The sequence below is a fragment of the Apodemus sylvaticus genome, chromosome 23 (assembly GCF_947179515.1).
Source record: "Apodemus sylvaticus chromosome 23, mApoSyl1.1, whole genome shotgun sequence".
Classification (NCBI taxonomy): Eukaryota; Metazoa; Chordata; class Mammalia; order Rodentia; family Muridae; genus Apodemus; species Apodemus sylvaticus.
Window position 1 is genome coordinate 52,594,620 of NC_067494.1, and position 19,664 is coordinate 52,614,283.

General features: G+C 37.4%; 2 protein-coding genes across 2 annotated transcripts in view; both read left to right on the forward strand.

Annotated features, from left to right (window-relative positions):
• LOC127673567 (formyl peptide receptor 2-like) overlaps positions 1-19,664 on the forward strand; it is a 476,281-nt gene that overhangs the window by 166,507 nt on the left and 290,110 nt on the right. The gene's annotated exons all lie outside the window — the stretch shown is intronic.
• Positions 970-1,866, forward strand: LOC127673763 (vomeronasal type-1 receptor 2-like). Its single transcript, XM_052169527.1, has one exon. The coding sequence runs from the start codon at positions 970-972 to the stop codon at positions 1,864-1,866; it is 897 nt and encodes a 298-aa protein (XP_052025487.1).

A 19,664-nucleotide genomic window follows, 5' to 3' on the forward strand; every position in this document is an offset into this window, starting at 1 on the left:
CATGTTCATGAATTTAAAAAAATTGTTTTACCTAATTATTTGCGTCATTAATTTGGCCATATTGAGTAATGTTAATTGTCTTCTCTTCCCATTTTTGGGCTTAAAGGAATTCACAATCATATAAATATGTGTTGTTTACCGTGGTTTTATCATTAGATATTCTTTACTGCTCAATGACACCAGACATCAGAGCTCATAAGAATATTGTACATCCTTTGCCAGTTTATTTTTTCTCAATATTCTCACTTTCTTCCTGACTATGGTAGAAATGATTCATATATTTTTATTTTGTTGCTTATGAGGTCTGTATCTGTGTGCAAAAGCAAGAATGCCTATATCTATGTGTATTATGTCAACTATATGAGACCTGAATCTTAAATTTTTTTCTATTTTGTCACTTAAACATTATGGTTAGTTGCTTGTACTATATAATAAACACTGTGTTCTGTTAGAACAAAGAAATACTTGCATTGATTTCACAAAATGTTTTTTATTTTGTTTAAATTTAGGAAGACAAATGCATAGAATTATCTTTTTACTTTTTTACTTCTTTTTCTTAAAAGGGTTATTAAAGTCACTTTATTTTAAATATAAGTTGTAACTGGAAGTTCATTTTGGAATTTGTCAATGAGAACCCTTTATGTTTTTACTCACTGATCATTGATTTTCTAACAGGTACTTGGGCTTTCTCTTAATAGTGACATTTCTATGCAAAGATCTAGAAGTACTTTTCATAAATATACATATTGGAAGATTTCAGCAGTGTTACTGACAATATATTTTTGTCAAATATTGCTGTCAAAATGATTTTCTGAATCAAAAGCCTTCTATTAGATTGACTACTAGAGTACAGCAAGCTAGAGCACATGCAATTTTTTCACATCAACAACCAGGTCTCCAAGAGTTCAAGTCAACAGCTCAAGGAAGTGATTTTTGTGATAGTTTAATGAAAAATTGCTGAATGATAGAATGGATCTCAAGGATTTGATAATAGGGATAGTGTTCTTATTTCAGAGTACAGTTGGAATTCTGGGAAATTTCTCACTTCTTTCCTGCTACCTAATCAATTACTATATTGAACACACAATAAAGACCACAAATTTGATTCTTACACACCTATTCACAGCCAACTTTTTGATCCTTCTTTCTAAAGGACTGATGCATACCATGCAAACTTTTGGGATAAAAGGATTTATCAGTGACTTTGGCTGCAAATTCCTTTTGTATATTCAAAGACTGGGCAGAAACATGTCCATTAGTACCACCTGCTGCTTGAGTGTCTTCCAGGCAATCACCATCAGTCCTAGGAATTCTTGTTCGATGAGTTTTAAACTCAAATACCCAAGTCATATTGGTCTCTTCATTTCTCTTTGCTGGATTCTCTACATAGCATTAAATGTGATTTTTCCTGTTTATATGTCTAACAAGGAGAACAGAAAGAACCTGACACATAAAGCTCATTTGAAATACTGCTCCATTGTAGTTCATGATGACTTTATAAGCTCATTATATACTGCACTTTTTGTTCTTCCTGAAATTTTGTTTTCTTTCGTGATCATCTGGTCTAGCAGTTCCATGGTTGTCATTCTCTATATGCATAGGCAAAGTGTTCAACATATCCACAGCATCACTGTTTGCTCCAGAATAGCTCCTGAGACCAGAGCTACCCACAGGATACTGGCCCTGGGGTCCACCTTTATAGGTTTTTATGCCCTCTCTTCCATCTTACAAGGTTGCATTGCTCTTGTATATAATCCTGGTTGGTGGCTGATGAACATCACAGCAATCATTTCAATGTGTTTTCCTACTTTGGGACCTTTTGTGATGAATCATGACTCAAATTTGCCAAGATTATGCTTTCCCTGAGTTAGGAATCACCAAATCTCCTACTGTTATCATAGGAATATAGAGTGTATGGTTTCTTTTCCACACTATTTAAACTTTAAGTTCCTCTTCTTATACAAAATATCGACATAAAACTAATGCCTAGCCCCTTGTTTTTCTAAGGAAAACTGTACTCATAATTTAGGTTGTAGCCTGTTGAAACTAATACCATAGTATCATAGTAGACTAGAATCAAGCAGCTTTTTCTAATGTAGTATTATTATATTATGAAAATCGTACTCTGTTCTGGAAATCCTAAGTAATATTGTTTGAGGAAGATCAAATATGTTTGGCTTCAGTATTTACTCTCAGTTTCTAGAGACTTAGTAAAGATTATATCACTGCAGAACCTTTGTATAAAGAAACACAATTATGAATACTATGACATGCTGTTATGAAATAACTTTTTAAAATCAATATGTCATGTATGTTTATGACTATCATACAATTTTCCTTACTATTATCTTTATGCTATGTACAAACCAACTATTATATGACTGGATCAACATCAATTTCTTAAAGTGAAATAAAAGCCTTATGCAGTTCAAAAATAATGCTCACCTGAGATTTTCTCTTCTATCTCTTGTATTCTGTTGTTGATGCTTGTATATATGACTCCTGAATTCTTTCCAAAGTTTTCTTTCTCCAGAGATGTCTCGCACTGTGATTTCTTTATAATTTCTACTTCCACTTTTAAATCCTGGATGGTTTTGTTCAGGTTACTTGATTCTTTGTGTTTTCCTGTAATTCTTTAAGGGATTTTTGTGTTTCCTCTTGAAGGACTTTTTTTTTTCCTGTTGAACCATGTTCTTAAAGGGAGTTATTTAAGTCCTTCTTGAAACCTTCTATCAGCATCATGAGATATGATTTTAAATACAACTCTTGCTTCTGGTGTGTTGGGATATCCAGGACTTGCTGTGTTGGGAGAACTGGGTTCTAATGTTCCCAAGTAGCCTTGGTTTCTGTTGGTAGGGTTCTTGTGCAAGGCTGGGAGATCACTCTCTCCTGGCAGGTTGTGCACAGAAGGCTGTGGAGTCACCTGGCTCCCTGGCGCAAATGGCTGCAGTAAGATACCATAGAAAACATTGTCTCAACAGTCAAAGAAAATGCAAACATGCATAAAGGTTGCAACCAAAACATCCAGGAAATCCAGGACACAATCAGAAGACCAAACCTAAGGATTATATGTATAAAAGAGAGTGAAGATTTCCAACTTAAAGGGCCAGTAAATATCTTCAACAAAATTATAGAAGAAAACTTCCCTAACCAAAAGAAAGTGATGCCCATGAACATACAAAAAGCCTACTGAACTCCAAACAGACTGGACCAAAACAAAAATTCCTCTTGACACATAATAATCAAAACACCAAATTTACTAAACAAATAAAGAATATTAAAAGCAGTAAGGTGAAAAAGGGAAAGTAACTTATAAAGGCAGACCTATCAGATTTATACCAGACTTCTTACCAGAGATGATGAAAGCAAGATCCTTGGCAGATCTCACACAGACCCTAAGAGAACACAAATGCCAACCCAGACTACTATATCCAGCAAAACTCTCAATCAACAGAGATGGAAAAAACAAAATATTCCATGATAAAACCAAAATTACACAATATCTCTCCACAAATCCAGCCCTACAAAGGATAATAGATGGAAAATACCAACACAACGAAAGAAACTACATGTAGAAAAAGCAGGAAAGTAATCTTCTAACAAACCCAAAAGAAGATAACCACCCAAACATAAAAATAACATAAAAAATAACAAGAAGAAACAATCACTATTCATTAATATAACATCAATTTCCCAATAAAAAGACATAGATTAACAGAAATATTTTTCATGTAAATCATCAATTTTATCAGAAAAAGTTTGTAATTTCTCTTTCAATTAATTTAGTAATACTTTTTAAAATTTATTTTCTATATTCTTTGTTTACATTCTAAAAGCCTTCCCCTTCCCCCCCCCCCCATATGTTCCATAAGTCCTCTTCTCTCCATCCATTCTCCTGTCTTTCCCCCTCCCTTTTCTCTGTCCTGGTACTCCTCTACAATGCTGGATCAAGCCTTTCTAGGATTAGGGCCCTCTTCTTCCTTCTTCACGGGAATCATTTGATATGCTAATTGTATCTTCAGTATTCAGAGCTTCAGGGCTAATTAATATCCACTTATCAATGATTGCATTCCAAGTGTATTCTTTTGTGATTGTGTTACCTCGCTTGGGATGATATTTTCCAGTTCCATCCATTTGCCTAAAAAATTTATGAATTCGTTGTTTTTAATTGCTGAATAGTACTCCATTGTGTATATATACCACAGTTTCTGTGTCCATTCCTCCATTGAGGGATATCTGGGTTCTTTCCAGCTTCTGGCTATTATAAATAAGGCTGCTTCAAACATAGTGGACCATGTGTCCTTATTGCATGCTGGGGAATCCTCTGGGTATATGCCCAGGAGAGGTATAGCAGGGTCCTCCAGAAGTATCATGCCCAGTTTTCTTAGGAACCACCAGACTGATTTCCAGAGTCGTTGTACCATCTTACAATTCCACCAGCAGTGAAGGAGTGTTCCTCTTTCTCCACATCCTCGCCAGCACCTGCTGTCTCCTGAGTTTTTAACCTTAGCCATTCTGACTGGTGTGAGGTGAAATCTCAGGGTTGTTTTGATCTGCATTTCCCTAATGGCTAATGACGATGAACATTTCTTAAGGTGCTTCTCGGCCATCCAAATTTCTTCAGGAGAAAATTCTTTGTTTAGGTCTCTACCCCATTTTTTAATAGGGTTATTTGGTTCCCTGGGGTCTAACTTCTTGAGTTCTTTGTATATATTGGATATTAGCCCTCTATCGGATGTAGGGTTGGTGAAGATCTTTTCCCAATTTGTTGGTTGCCATTTTTGTCCTTTTGACGGTGTCCTTTGCTTTACAGAAGCTTTGTAAGTTTATGAGGTCCCATTTGTCAATTCTTGATCTTAGAGCATAAACTATTGGTGTTCTTTTCAGGAACTTTCCGCCTGTGCATATGTCCTCAAGGGTTTTCCCCAGTTTCTTTTCTATTAGTTTCAGTGTGTCTGGTTTTATGTGGAGGTCCTTGATCCACGTGGAGTTGAGCTTAGTACAAGGAGATGAGAATGGATTAATTCGCATTCTCCTGCAGGCTGACCTCCAGTTGAACCAGCACCATTTTTTGAAAAGGCTATCTTTTATTCCACTGGATGTTTTCAGCTCCTTTGTCAAAGATCAAGTGACCATTGGTGTGTGGATTCATTTCTGGGTCTTCACTTCTATTCCATTGGTCCACTTGCCTGTCCCTGTGCCAATACCATGCAGTTTTTAACACTATTGCTCTGTAGTATTGCTTGAGGTCTAGGATACTAATATCCCCAGAAGTTGTTTTACTGTTGAGAATAGTTTTAGCTATCCTGGGTTTTTTGTTATTCCAAATAAATTTGAGAATTGCTTTTTCCAACTCTGTGAAGAACTGAGTTGGGATTTTGATGGGGATTGCATTAAATCTATATATTGCTTTTGGCAAGATGGCCATTTTAACTATATTAATCCTGCCAATCCACAAGCATGGCAGATTTTTCCATTTTCTGAGGTCTTCTTCGATTTCCTTCTTCAGAGACCTGAAGTTCTTATCATAAAGATCTTTCATTTGTTTGGTTAAAGTCACACCAAAATACTTTATATTATTTGTGGCTATTGTGAAGGGTGTAATTTCACTAATTTCTTTCTCAGCCTGCTTATCCTTTCAGTATAGGAAGGCAACTGATTTGCTTGAATTGATTTTATAACCTGCCACTTTGCTGAAGTTGTTTATCAGCTGTAGGAGTTCTCTGGTGGAGTTTTTTTCTTTCTTTCTTTTTTTTTTTTTTTTGGTCACTTAAGTATAATATCACATCATCCGCAAATAGTGATAATTTGACATTTTCCTTTCCAATTTGTATACCTTTGACCTCCTTATGTTGTCTGATTGCTGTAGCTAGGATTTCAAGTACTATATTGAAAAGATATGGAGAGAGCGGGCAGCCTTGTCTAGTCCCTGTTTTTTGTGGGATTGCTTCAAGCTTCTCTCCATTTAGTTTGATGTTGGCTACCAGTTTGCTGTATATTGCTTTAATTATGTTTAGGTATGGGCGTTGAGTTCCTGTTATTTCCAAGACTTTTAACATGAAGGGATGATGAATTTTGTCAAATGCCTTTTCAGCTTCTAATGAAATGATCATATGGTTTTTTTTCTTTGAGATTTTTATGTAGTGGATTGCATTGATGGATTTCCAAATATTGAACCATCCCTGCATCCCTGGGATGAAGCTCACTTGATCATGGTTGATGATCATTTTGATATGTTCTTGGATTTGGTTGGCAAGAATTTTATTGAGTATTTTTGCATCGATATTCATAAGGGAAATTGGCCTGAAGTTTACTTTCTTTGTTAGATCTTTGTGTGATTTTGGTATTAGTGTAACTGCGGCTTCATAGAACGAGTTGAGTAGTGTTCCTTCTGTTTCTATTTTGTGGAACAGTTTGAAGAGTATTGGTGTTAGGTCTTCTTTGAAGGTCTGATAGAATTCTGTACTGAAGCCATCTGGTCCCATGCTTTTTTTGGTTGGGAGACTTTCTATGACCCCTTTTATTTCTTTAGGGGTTATGGGACTGTTTAGATGATCTATTGGATCCTGATTTAATTTTGGTGTTTGGTATCTCTCTAGGAAATTGTCCATTTCCTCCAGATTCTCCAGTTGTGTTGAGTATAGGCTTTGGTAGTAGGATCTGATGATTTTTTGAATTTCCTCAGTTTCTGTTGTTATATCTCCCTTTTCATTTCTAAGTTTGTTAATCTGGATAATGTCTCTGTGCCCTTTGGTTAGTCTGGCTAAGGGTTTATCTATCTTGTTGATTTTCTCAAAGAACCAGCTCCTGGTTTTGTTGATTCTTTGTACGGTTCTCTTAGTTTCCACTTGATTGATTTCAGCCCTGAGTTTGATGATTTCCTGTCTTCTACTCCTCCTGGGGGAATTGGCTTCTTTTTGTTCCAGGGCTTTCAGGTGTGTCATTAGGCTGTTAGTGTCTGCTCTCTCCATTTTTGGGGGGGAGGCACTCAGGGATATGAGTTTTCCTCTTAGCACTGCTTTCATTGTGTCCCATAGATTTGGGTATGTTGTGTCTTCATTTTCATTAAATTCTAAAAAGTCTTTGATTTCTTTCTTTATTTCTTCCTTGACCAAGGTATCATTGAGTAGAGTATTGTTCAGTTTCCATGTGTATGTGGGCTTTCTGTTGTTTTTGTTGCTATTGAAGACCACTTTTACTCCATAGTGATCTGATAGGAGGCATGGGATTATTTCGATCTTCTTATATTTGTTGAGGTCTGTCTTGGGACCAGTTATATGGTCGATTTTAGAGAAGGTACCATGATGTGCTGAGAAAAATGTATATTCTTTTGCTTTAGGGTGAAATATTCTAAATATATCTGTTAACTCTAAATGGTCCAAAGCTTTAAGTAGTTTCACTGTGTCCCTGTTTAGTTTCTGTTTTCCTGATCGGTCCATTGAAGAAAGTGCAGTGTTGAAGTCACCCACAATTATTGTGTTAGGTGCAATGTGTGCTTTGAGCTTTACTAAATTTTCTTTTACGAATGAGGGTGCCTTTGCATTTGGAGCATAGATGTTCAGGATTGAGAGTTCTTCTTGGTGTGTTTTTCCTTTGACTAGCAAGAAGTATCCCTTAGTGTCTCTTTTGATGACTTTAGATTGAAAGTCAATTTTATCTGTTATTAGAATGGCTACTCTGGCTTGTTTCCTGAGACCATTTGCTTGTAAAATTGTCTTCCAGCCTTTTACTCTAAGGTAGTGTTTGTCTTTGACACTGAGGTGTGTTTCCTGTATGCAGCAAAATATAGGATCCTGTTTACATATCCAGTCTGTTAGTCTATGTCTTTTTATTGGGGAATTGAGTCCATTGATGTTAAGAGATATTAGGGATTAGTGATTATTACTTCCTGTCATTTTTGATGTTATCTTTTATATTTGATTGGTTATCTTCTTTTGGGTTTGTTGAAAGAAGTTTACTATCTTGCATTTTCCAGGGTGAAATTTCCCTTCTTGTATTGGTGTTTTCCTCCTATTATCCTTTGTAGGGCTGGGTTTGTGGTAAGATATTGGGTGAATTTAGTTTTGTCATGGAATATCTTGGTTTCTCCATCTATGGTGATTGAGAGTTTTGCTGGGTATAGAAGTTTTGGCTGGCATTTATGTTCTCTTAGAGTCTGCATGAGATCTGCCCAGGATCTTCTAGCTTTCATAGTCTCTGGTGAGAAGTCTGGTATAATTCTGATAGGTCTTCCTTTATATGTTACTTGGCCTCTTTCTCTTAATGCCTTTAATATTCTTTCCTTGTGTAGTACATTTGGGGTTTTGATTATTATGTGACGGGATGTATTTCTGTTCTGGTCCAGTCTGTTTGGAGTTATGTAAGCTTCTTGTATATTCATGGGCATCTCTTTCTTTAGATTAGGGAAGTTTTCTTCCATAATTTTATTGAAGATATATGCTGGCCCTTTAAGATGTAAATCTTCGCTCTCATCTATGCCTTTAATCCTTAGATTTGGCCTTCTCAATTTGTCCTGGATTTCCTGGATATTTTGGGTTACAAGCTTTTTGCATTTTGCATTTTCTTTGACCATTGAGTCCATGGTTTCTATGGTATCTTCAGCATCTGAGATTCTTTCTTCTATTTCTTGTATTCTGTTGTTGATATTTGCATCTATGGTCCCTGATTTCTTCCCAAGGTTTTCTATCTCCAAAGTTGTCTCCCTTTGCAATTTCTTAGTTGTTTCTACTTCTGTTTTTAGATCCTTGATGTTTTTGCTCAGTTCCTTCACTTGTTTGTTTGTTTTTTCCTGTAATTCTTTGAGAAATATTTGTGTTTCTTCTTTCATGACTTCTGTCTGTTGATTAAATTTCTCCTGTACTTTTTAAAGTGATTTTTGCATTTCCTCCTTATTGGCTACTATCATTGGACTCATATTCTCCTGAATTTCTTTCAGTCATTTTTGTGTTTCCTTTGTAAGGGCTTCTAGCTTTTGATCATTTTTCTCCTGAATTTCTTTAAGAGATGTATTTATACCTAAGTGACCCAAAGAACTCCACTAGAGAGCTCCTACAGCTGATAAACAACTTCAGCAAAGTGGCAGGTTATAAAATCAACTCCAGCAAATCAGTGGCCTTCCTATACTCAAAGGATAAGCAGGCTGAGAAAGAAATTAGGGAAATGACCCCCTTCACAATAGCCACAAACAGTATAAAGTATCTTGGGGTGACTCTTACCAAACATGTGAAAGATCTGTATGACAAGAACTTCAAGACTCTGAAGAAGGGAATGGAAGAAGACCTCAAAAAATAGGAAAACCTCCCATGCTAATGGATCGGTAGAATCAATATAGTTAAAATGGCCATTTTGCCAAAAGCAATATACAGATTCATTGCAATACCCATCAAAATCCCAACTCAATTCTTCACAGAGTTAGAAAGAGCAATTATCAAATTCATCTGGAACAACAAAAAACCCAGGATAGCTAAAACTATTCTCAGCAACAAAAGAAAATCTGGGGGAATCAGTATCCCTGACCTCAAGCAATACTACAGAACAATAGTGTTAAAAACTGCATGGTATTGGTACAGTGACAGGCAGGAGGATCAATGGAACAGGATTGAAGATCCAGAAATGAACCCACACCTATGGCCACTTGATCCTCGACAAAGAGGCTGAAAACATCCAATGGAAAAAAGATAGCCTTTTCAACAAATGGTGCTGGTTCAACTGGAGGTCAGCATGCAGAAGAATGTGAATTGATCCATCCTTGTCTCCTTGTACTAAGCTCAAATCCAAATGGATCAAGGACCTCCACATAAAGCCAGACACTCTGAAGCTAATAGAAAAGAAACTGGGGAAGACCCTTGAGGACATCGGTACAGGGAGAAAGTTTCTGAACAGAACACCAATAGCGTATGCTCTAAGAGCAAGAATTGACAAATGGGACCTCATAAAATTACAAAGTTTCTGTAAGGCAAAGGACACCATCAAGAGGACAAATCGGCAACCAACAAATTGGGAAAAGATCTTCACCAATCCTACATCAGATAGAGGGCTAATATCCAATATATATAAAGAACTCAAGAAGTTAGACTCCAGAAAACCAAACAACCCTATTAAAAAATGGGGTACAGAGTTAAACAAAGAATTCTCACCTGAAGAACTTCGGATGGCGGAGAAGCATCTTAAAAAATGCTCAACTTCATTAGTCATTAGGGAAATGCAAATCAAAACAACCCTAAGATTTCATCTTACACCAGTCAGAATGGCTAAGATTAAAAATTCAGGAGACAGCAGGTGTTGGAGAGGGTGTGGAGAAAGAGGAACACTCCTCCATTGCTGGTGGGGTTGCAAATTGGTACAACCACTCTGGAAATCAGTCTGGCGGTTCCTCCGAAAACTGGGCACCTCACTTCCAGAAGATCCTGCTATACCACTCCTGGGCATATATCCAGAAGACTCCCCACCATGTAATAAGGATACATGTTCTACTATGTTCATAGCAGCCCTATTTATAATTGCCAGATGCTGGAAAGAACCCAGGTATCCCTCAACAGAAGAGTGGATGCAAAAAATGTGGTATATCTACACAATGGAGTACTATTCAGCCATTAGAAACAATGAATTCATGAAATTCTTAGGCAAATGGATGGAGCTAGAGAATATCATACTAAGTGAGGTAACCCAGATTCAAAAGGTGAATCATGGTATGCACTCACTATTAAGTGGATATTAACCTAGAAAACTGGAATACCCAAAACATAATCCACACATCAAATGAGGTATAAGAAGAAAGGAGGAGTGGCCCCTGGTTCTGGAAAGACTCAGTGAAACAGTACTCAGCAAAACCAGAACGGGGAAGTGGGAAGGGGTGGGTGGGAGGACAGGGGAAGAGAAGGGGGCTTACGGGACTTTCAGGGAGTGGGGGGGCTAGAAAAGGGGAAGTCATTTGAAATGTAAATAAATTATATAGAATAAAAAAAAAAAGAGATGTATTTATGTCCTTCATGTGTTCTTGTAACAGCATCACAACCAGTGATTTTACATCCAAATCTTGCTTTTCTGGTGTGTTGGGGTATCCAGGACTTGCTATTAACAGAGAATTGAGTTCAGATGCTGCCATATTGCCTTGATTTCTGTTAGTAACGTTCCTACATTTGCCTTTTCCCATCTAGATCTCACTGGTGTTAGTTGGTCTTGTTGTCAATGCAGGACTCACCCTTGCAAGATGCCTCCCTGGAGCTGGTCTCCAGATGCACCACTGGCCCTCTGCACTGCTTGGGGATGGGGCATGTGGCCCAGGCTGCTTCTGATCTAGAGGTGGTGACCAGAAGGCTCCCGCCAGAGGCTTCTGCTCTGCTGGGTCAGATGGACTCACCTGAGCAAGCAGCCTCCATGTGGCCAGCCTCCAGATGCACTGCTGGCCCTCTGCACTGCTTAGGGACAGGGTGCGTGGCCCAGGCTGCTTCTGATTCAGATGCGGAGACCAGAAGGCTCCAGCCAGAGGCTTCTGCTCTGCTGGGTCAGAGGGACTCACCTGAGCAAGGTGCCTCCCTGTGGCTGGCCTCCAGAGGCACCGCTGGCCCTTTGCACTCTAGTAATATTTTTATGTCTACCATTTCATCTGCATTATTTTTCATGAAAAAAAAAAGGAAAAAAAAAGATAATTTTCAATTTTAACATGTTTTTCTATATATTTCTTCTATTTTATCAGAAATGTTTTCCATGTAAATCCCTGATTTTATTGCACAATGTTTTTAATTCCACCTTTAATTAATTTAGAAAGATTCTTTTTTTCTTTTAATTTTCTCTTTTAATTTTCTCTATTCTTTGTTTACATTCCAAAGGATTTCCCCTTTCCCCTTTCCCTCCTCCACATAAGTCCCATAAGCCCTCTTCCCTCCACTGGTTCCCCAATCAAGCCCCTTCTACTTCTCTATTCTGGTAATTCCTTACATTGCTGCATCAAGCCTTTCCAGGACCAGGGCCCTCTCCTTCCTTCCTTCCTAGGAATTATTTGATATGTGAATTATGTCTTTGGTATTCAGAGATGCTAGGCTAATATCTACTTATCAGAGACTGCATTCCATGTGTGTTCTTTTGAGAATGGGTTTCCTCACTTAGGATGGTATTTTCCAATTCCAACCATTTGCCTAAAAATTTCATGAATTCGTTGTTTTTTAATTGCTGAATAATATTTCATTGTGAAAATATACCACACTTTCTGTATCCATTCCTTCATTGAGAGACATCTAGATTCTTTCCAGCTTTTGGCTATTATAAATAAGGCTTCTATGAACATAGTGGAGCACGTTTCCATATTGCATGCTGGGGAACCCTCTGGGTATATGCTCCGGAGTGGTATAACAGTGTCCTCCAGAATTGTCATACCCAGTTTTCTGAGGAACTGCCAGACTGATTTCCAGAGTGGTTGTACCAGCTTGCAATCCCACCAGCAGTGGAGGAGTGTTCCTCTTTCTCTACATCTTCGCCAATACCTGCTGTCTTCTGAGTTTTTAATCTTAGCCTTTCTAACAGGTGTGAGGTAAAATCTCAGGGTTGTTTTGATTTGCATTTCCCTTAATGAATAATGATGTTGAACATCTATTAAGGTGCTTCTTAGCCATTTGAAATTCTTCAGGTGAAAATTCTTTGTTTAGCTCTGTACCCCACTTTTTAATAGGGTTATTTGGCTCTCTGGAGTCTAACTTCTTGAGTTCTTTGTATGTATTGGATATTAGCCCTCTGTTGGATGTAGGGTTGGTGAAGCTCTTTTCCCAATTTGATGGTTGCTGTTTTGTCAGCCTTACAGAAACTTTGTAATTTTATGAGGTCCCATTTGTCAATTCTTGATCTTAGAGCATAGGCTATTGGTGTTCTGTTCAGGAAATTTTCCCCTGTGCCCATGGGCTCAATGCTCTTCCTCAGTTTCTTTTCTATTAATTTAAGTGAGTGAGGTTTTATGTGGAGGTCCTTGATCCACTTGGAGTTGAGCTTAGTACAAAGAGATAAGAATGGACCGATTTGCATTCTTCTACATGCTGACCTCCAGTTGAACCAGCACCATTTATTGAAAAGGCTATTGTTTTTCTACTGGATGGTTTTAGATCCTTTGTCAAAGATCAAGTGACCATAGGTGCGTGGGTTCATTTCTCTTTCTTCAAGTCTGTTCTGTTGATATACCTGCCTGTCACTGTACCAATACCATGCAGTTTTTTATCACTATTGCTTGAGTTCTGAGATAGTGATTCCCCCAGAAGTTCTTTTACTGTTGAGAATACTTTTAGCTGTCTTGGGTTTTATGTTATTCCAGCTGAATTTGAGAATTGCTCTTTCTAAGTATGAAAAACTGAGTTGCGATTTTGATGGGAATTGCATTGAATCTGTATATTGCTTTTGGCAAGATGACCATTTTCACTATATTAATCCTGCCAATCTACAAGCATGAAAGATTTTTCCATTTTCTGAGGTCTTCTTTGATTTCCTTCTTCAGAGACCTGAAGTTCTTGTCAAACAGATCTTTCACTTGATTGGTTAGAGTCACACCAAGATACTTTATATTGTTTGTGGCTATTGTGAAGGGTGTCATTTGCCTAATATCTTTCTCAGCCTGCTTATCCTTTGAGTATAGGAAAGCTACTGATTTGTGTGAGTTGATTTTATAACCAGCCACTTTGCTGAAGTTGTTTATCAGCTGTAGGTGTTCTCTGGCGAAGTTTTTTTTGGGGTTACTTAAGTATACTCTTATATCATCTGTGAATAGTGATAGTTTGACTTCTTCCTTTCCAATTTGCATCCCTTTGACCTCCTTATGTTGTCTAATTGTTCTAGCTAGAACTTCAAGTACTATATTGAAAAGATATGGAGAGAGGGAGCAGCCTTGTCTAGTCCCTGATTTTAGTCTGATTTCTTCAAATTTCTCTTCATTTAGTTGGATGCTGGCTATCGGTTTGATGTATAATGCTTTAACTATGTTTAGGTATGCACCTTGAATTCCTGTTTTTTCCAAGACTTTTAGCATGAAAGGGTGTCGAATTTTGTCAAATGCTTTTTCAGCATCTAAGGAAATGACCATGTGGTTTTTTTCTTTGAGTTTGTTTATGTAGTGGATTGCATTGATGGATTTCTGTATATTGAACCAACCCTGCATCCCTGGGATGAAGCCTACATGATCATGGTGAATGATCATTTAGATGTGTTCTTGGATTCGGTGGGCAAGAATTTTATTAAGTATTTTTGCATCAATGTTCATAAGGGAAAGTGGTCTGAACTTCTCTGGTGAGAAGTCTGGTTTAATTCTGATAGGTCTTCCTTTATATGTTACTTGGCCTTTTTCTCTTCTTTTAATATTCTTTCTTTGTTTAGTACATTTGGTGTTTTGATTATTTTGTGACAGGAGGTGTTTCTGTTCTGGTCCAGTTGTTTGGAGTTCTGTAGGCTTCTTGTATGTTCATGGGCATCTCTTTCTTTAGGTTAGGGAAATTTTCTTCCAGAATTTTGTTGAAGAGAGTTGCTGGCTCTTTAAGTTGTAAATCTTCACTCTCATTTATACCTATATTCCCTATTTTTAGTCTTCCTATTTTTTTTCCTGCATTTTCTGGATGTTTTGGGTTACAAGCTTTTTGCATTTTGCATTTTCTTTGACTGCTGAGTGAATACTTTCTATGTTATCTTCTGCATCTGGGATTCTTCTATCTCTTGCTTTCTGTTGTTGATATTTGCATCTATGACCCCTGATTTCTTCCCAAGGTATTCTATCTCCAAAGTTGTCTCCCTTTGTGATTTCTTAGCTGTTTCTACTTCTGTTTTTAGATCTTGGATGGTTATAATCAGTTCCTTCACTTGTTTGTTTGTATTTTGGGGTAATTCTTTAAGAGATTTTTGTGTTTCCTCTTTCATAACTTCTGTCTGTTGACCCATGTTCTCCTTTGTTTCTTTAAGTGATTTTTGCATTTCCTCTTTATTGGCTTCAGTCTGTTGAACCATATTCTGAATTTCTTTAACTGATTTTTGTGTTTCCTTTCTAAGGGCTTCTATATTTTGATTCATGCTCTCCTGTGTTTCTTTAATAGATTTATTTATGTCCTTCTCGTAATTCTCTAACAGCATCATGAGATGTGATTTTAAATCCAAGTCTTATTGTTCTGCTGTGTTGACATATCCAGGACTTGCTGTTGTCGGAGAATTGGATTCACATGCTGCCATATTTCCTTGATTTGTTTGTAACATTCCTATGTTTGCCTTTTGCCATCTGGTTATGTCTGGTGTTGGTTGTTCCTGTTGTCACTGGCTGGTGCTTGAACCTCCTGTGAGCCTGTAAGGCTATTTCTGCACCTCTGGATGACTGGGTTTCCCCTGGCACAGATTTCTGATGGACTGCACTATTCTTGGGTGCTGTTGGAGCCCTGGTGTTCCTTGCCCCAAACAATATTTTACTTGGGTTTTCTCTTTGTAGCTAGTCTTTGTGCCTGTCGTTTTGTGCAGGATTGAAGATGGCAGAGGCTGCGGGGACCCCTTCCAAGTGCCGGTCACTCTGCAGGCCAAATGTCCCATGACAGGGCTGGCACACAAATGATTATCAGAACTGCCCAGGCCTTTGTCACAGGCAGAAGCTGTGTCCCGAACAACGCTAAACTTGGGGTATCTCTGTGTACCTGGTGTTGCCTGTCTGGTCAATCCTGGCAGCAGCTACAGGGACCTAGAAAGGTTCCTTATGTTTACCATTTTATCTGTATAATTTTCCATGATAATCTTGAATTTTAACATGTTTTTCTATGTATTTCTATACATTTCTATATTTCTATATTATTTGTATGACTGATTCTCTTCTTTTGTTGTGAGATGATGAATTTATTGTGGTTTCTTTTTTAGGTGTAGGCACCTGCTTTGTGATGGGGTTTTACTGTTATAATCCTCTGTTTAGTTGGGGTACTAGAAAGATATTTTTTAAATTTGTTTTTGTTGTTGTTCTCATGTAGTATCTTGGTTTCTCTATCTACAATGACTGAGAGTTTTGCTGGAGATTATAGACTGGGCTTGTACTTTTTTTGTCTCAGGGTCTGCAAGACCACTATACTTTATATTCTGACTTTTAGAGTCTCTGGTGAGAAGTCTAGGACACTTCTCATAGACCTGTCTTATATGTTACTTGGTCTTTTTTTCCTTATTACTTTTAATATTCTTTCTCTGTTAAGTCCACTTAGTGTTTTGATTATTATGGGACAATTTGCATCAAGACTGCAAAGACAGTAAGATATACATTGCAGGACCTAGTTGTCAATACATTTTCTTTTTTCTTTTTTCTTTTTTTTTCTTCTCAGGAATTTTTTTTTTATTGGATATATTTTTTTATTGGATATATTTTTTATTTACATTTTATTTACATTTCAAATGATTTCCCCTTTTCTGGACCCCCACTCCCCAGAAGTTTTCTAGTTCATATTATTAGTTATAATATGAACTGCTGTTTCTGAAGTCTGTGAATGCAGTTTTTTGTATCTCTTTGACCTTTTGTCGTCTGATTGCTCTGGCTAGGACTTTGAATAATTTATTGAACAGGTAAAGAGAGAATGGGCAGCCTTGTCTAGTCCCTGATTTTGGTGGGATTACTTCAATTTTTCTCCATTTAGTTTGACAATGGTTACTGGTTTGCTGTATATTGGCTTTTTACTATGTTTAGTTATGAGCCTTGAATTTATTATCTTCCAAGACTTTTACCATGATGCAGTGTTTTTTGTCAATTTTGTCAAATGCTTTCTCAGCATCTAATCATGTGTTTTTTCCCTTTGAGTTTGTTTATATAGTGGAATAAAAGGAAGGATTTCAGTATTTTGAATCATTTGTGCATCCCTGGGATGAAGTCTACTTGATGGTTGTAGATGATCATTGTGACATATTCTTGGATTTTATTTGTGAGAATTTTATTGAATATTTTTGCATTGGTATTCATAAGGGAAATTGGTCTGAAGTTCCCTTTCTTTATTGGGTTTTTGTGTGGTTTAGGTATAAACATAATTGTGGTTTCAGAGAATAAATTGGATAGTGTTCCTTCTGTGTCTATTTTGTAGAATAGTTTGAAGAGTATATTGATTTTAGGTTGTCTTTGATGGTCTGTTAGAATTCATTAAACCCATCTGGTCCTGGGCTTCTTTTGGTTTTAAAGACTGTTTCTATTTCTTTATGAGTTATGGTACTGTTTAGATGGTTTATCTGTTCCTAATTTAGTTTTGGTACCTTATTGTCTATCTAGAAAATTGTCAATTTCTTCCAGATTTTCCAGTTTTCTTGAGTATAGGCTTTTGTAGTAGAGTCTGATGATATCTTGAATTTGTTTTTTTTTAAATATTTTTATTTTCTATATTCTTTGTTTACATTCCAAATGATTTCCCCTTTCCCGGATCCCCCCTCCCCGTATGTCCCATAAACCTTTTCCTCTCCACCCATTCTCCAATCACCTCCCTCCTTTTTCTCTGTCCTTATCTTCCCCTCCAATGCTAGGTCAATCCTTTCCAGCATCAGGAGCCTCTCCATACTTCTTCCTGGGAGTCATTTGTTATGCGATTTGTGCCTTGGGTATTCAGGGCTTCTGGGCTAATTAATATCAACTTATCAGAGATTGCATTCCATGTGTATTCTTTTGTGATTGGGTTACCTCACTTAGGATGATATTTTCCAGATCAAACCATTTGCCTAAAAATTTTGTGAATTCATTGTTTCTGATTGCTGAGTAGTATTCCATTGTGTAAATATACCACATTTTCTGTATCCATTCCTCCTTTGAGGGACATCTGGGTTCTTTCCAGCTTCTGGCTATATAAATAAGGCTGCTATGAACATAATGGAGCATGTGTCTTTATTGCATGCCGGGGAATCCTTTAGGTATATGCCCAGGAGAGGTATAGCAGGGTCCTCTGGAAGTGTCATGTCCAGTTTTCTGAGGAACCGCCAGACTGATTTCCAAAGTGGTTGTAACATCCTACAGCCCCACCAGCAGTGGACGAGTGTTCCTCTTTCTCCACATCCTCACCAACACCTGCAGTTTCCTGAGTTTTTGACCTTAGCCATTCTGACTGGTGTGAGGTGAAATCTCAGAGTTGTTTTGATTTGCATTTCCCTAATGACTAATGATGTAGAGTACTTCTTAAGGTGCCTCTCAGCCATCCGAATTACTTCAGGTGAAAATTCTTTATTTAGATCTGTACCCCATTTTTAATAGGGTTATTTGTTTCCCTGGGGTCTAACTTCTTGGGTTCTTTGTATATATTGGATATTAGCCCTCTATCAGATGTAGTGTTGGTGAATATCCTTTCCCAATTTTATGGTTGCCATTTTGTCCTTTTAACAGTGTCCTTTGCCTTACAGAAACTTTGTAATTTTATGAGGTCCCATTTGTCAATTCTTGATCTTAGAGCATAAGCTATTGGTGATCTGTTCAGGAACTTTTCCCCTGTGCCCATATCCTCAAGGGTCTTCCCCAATTTCTTTTCTATTAGTTTCAGTGTGTCTGGTTTTACATGGAGGTCCTTGATCCACTTGGAGTGAAGTTTAGTACATGGAGATGAGAATGGATCAATTCACATTCTTCTGCATGCTGACCTCTAATCGAACCAGCACCATCTGTTGAAAAGGCTATCTTGTTTCCACTGGATGTTTTCAGCTCCTTTGTCGAAGATCAAGTGACCATAGGTGTGTGGATTCATTTCTGGATCTTCAGTTCTATTCCATTGTTCCACTTGTCTGTCACTGTGCCAATATCATGCAGTTTTTTAACACTATTGCTCTGTAGTATTACTTGAAGTCAGGGATAGTGATTCCCCCAGAATTTCTTTTGTTGTTGAGAATAGTTTTAGCTATCTTGTTTTTTTTTTTTTGTTATTCCAGATGAATTTGAGAATTGCTTTTTCTAACTATGTGAAGAACTGAGTTGGGATTTTGATGGGGATTGCAATGAATCTATAGATCACTTTTGGCAAGATGGCCATTTTAACTATATTAATCCTGCTGATCCACAAGCATGGCAGATTTTTCCATTTTCTGAGGTCTTCTTCGATTTCCTTCTTCAGAGACCTGAAGTTCTTGTCTTATAGATCTTTCACTTGTTTGGTTAGAGTCACACCAAGATACTTTATATCATTTGTCGCTATTGTGAAGGGTGTCATTTCCCTAACTTCTTTCTCAGCCTTCTTATCCTTTGAGTATAGGAAGGCAACTGATTTGCTTGAGTTGATTCTATAACCAGCCACTTTGCTGAAGTTTTTTATCAGCTGTAGGAGTTCTCTGGTGGAGGTTTTCGGGTCACTTAAGTAGACTATCATGTCATCTGCAAATAGTAATCATTTGACTTCTTCCTTTACAATTTGTATCCCCTTGACCTCCTTATGTTGTCTAATTGCTCTAGCTAGAACTTCAAGTACTATATTGGGAAGATGTGGAGAGAGAGGACAGCCTTGTCTAGTCCCTGATTTTAGTGGGATTGCTTCAAGTTTCTCTCCGTTTAGTTTGATGTTGGCTACTGCTTTGCTGTATATTGCTTTAATGATGTTTAGGTATGGGCCTTGAATTCCTGTTCTTTCCAAGACTTTTAGCATGAAAGGATACTGAATTTTGTCAAATCCTTTTTCTGCACCTAATGAGATGATCATATGGTTTTTATCTTTGAGTTTGTTTATGTAGTGGATAGCATT

Bases quoted from the DNA above. Each gene is read 5' to 3' on its own strand.
- LOC127673763 (XM_052169527.1), top strand. From the start codon at position 970: ATGGATCTCAAGGATTTGATAATAGGGATAGTGTTCTTATTTCAGAGT.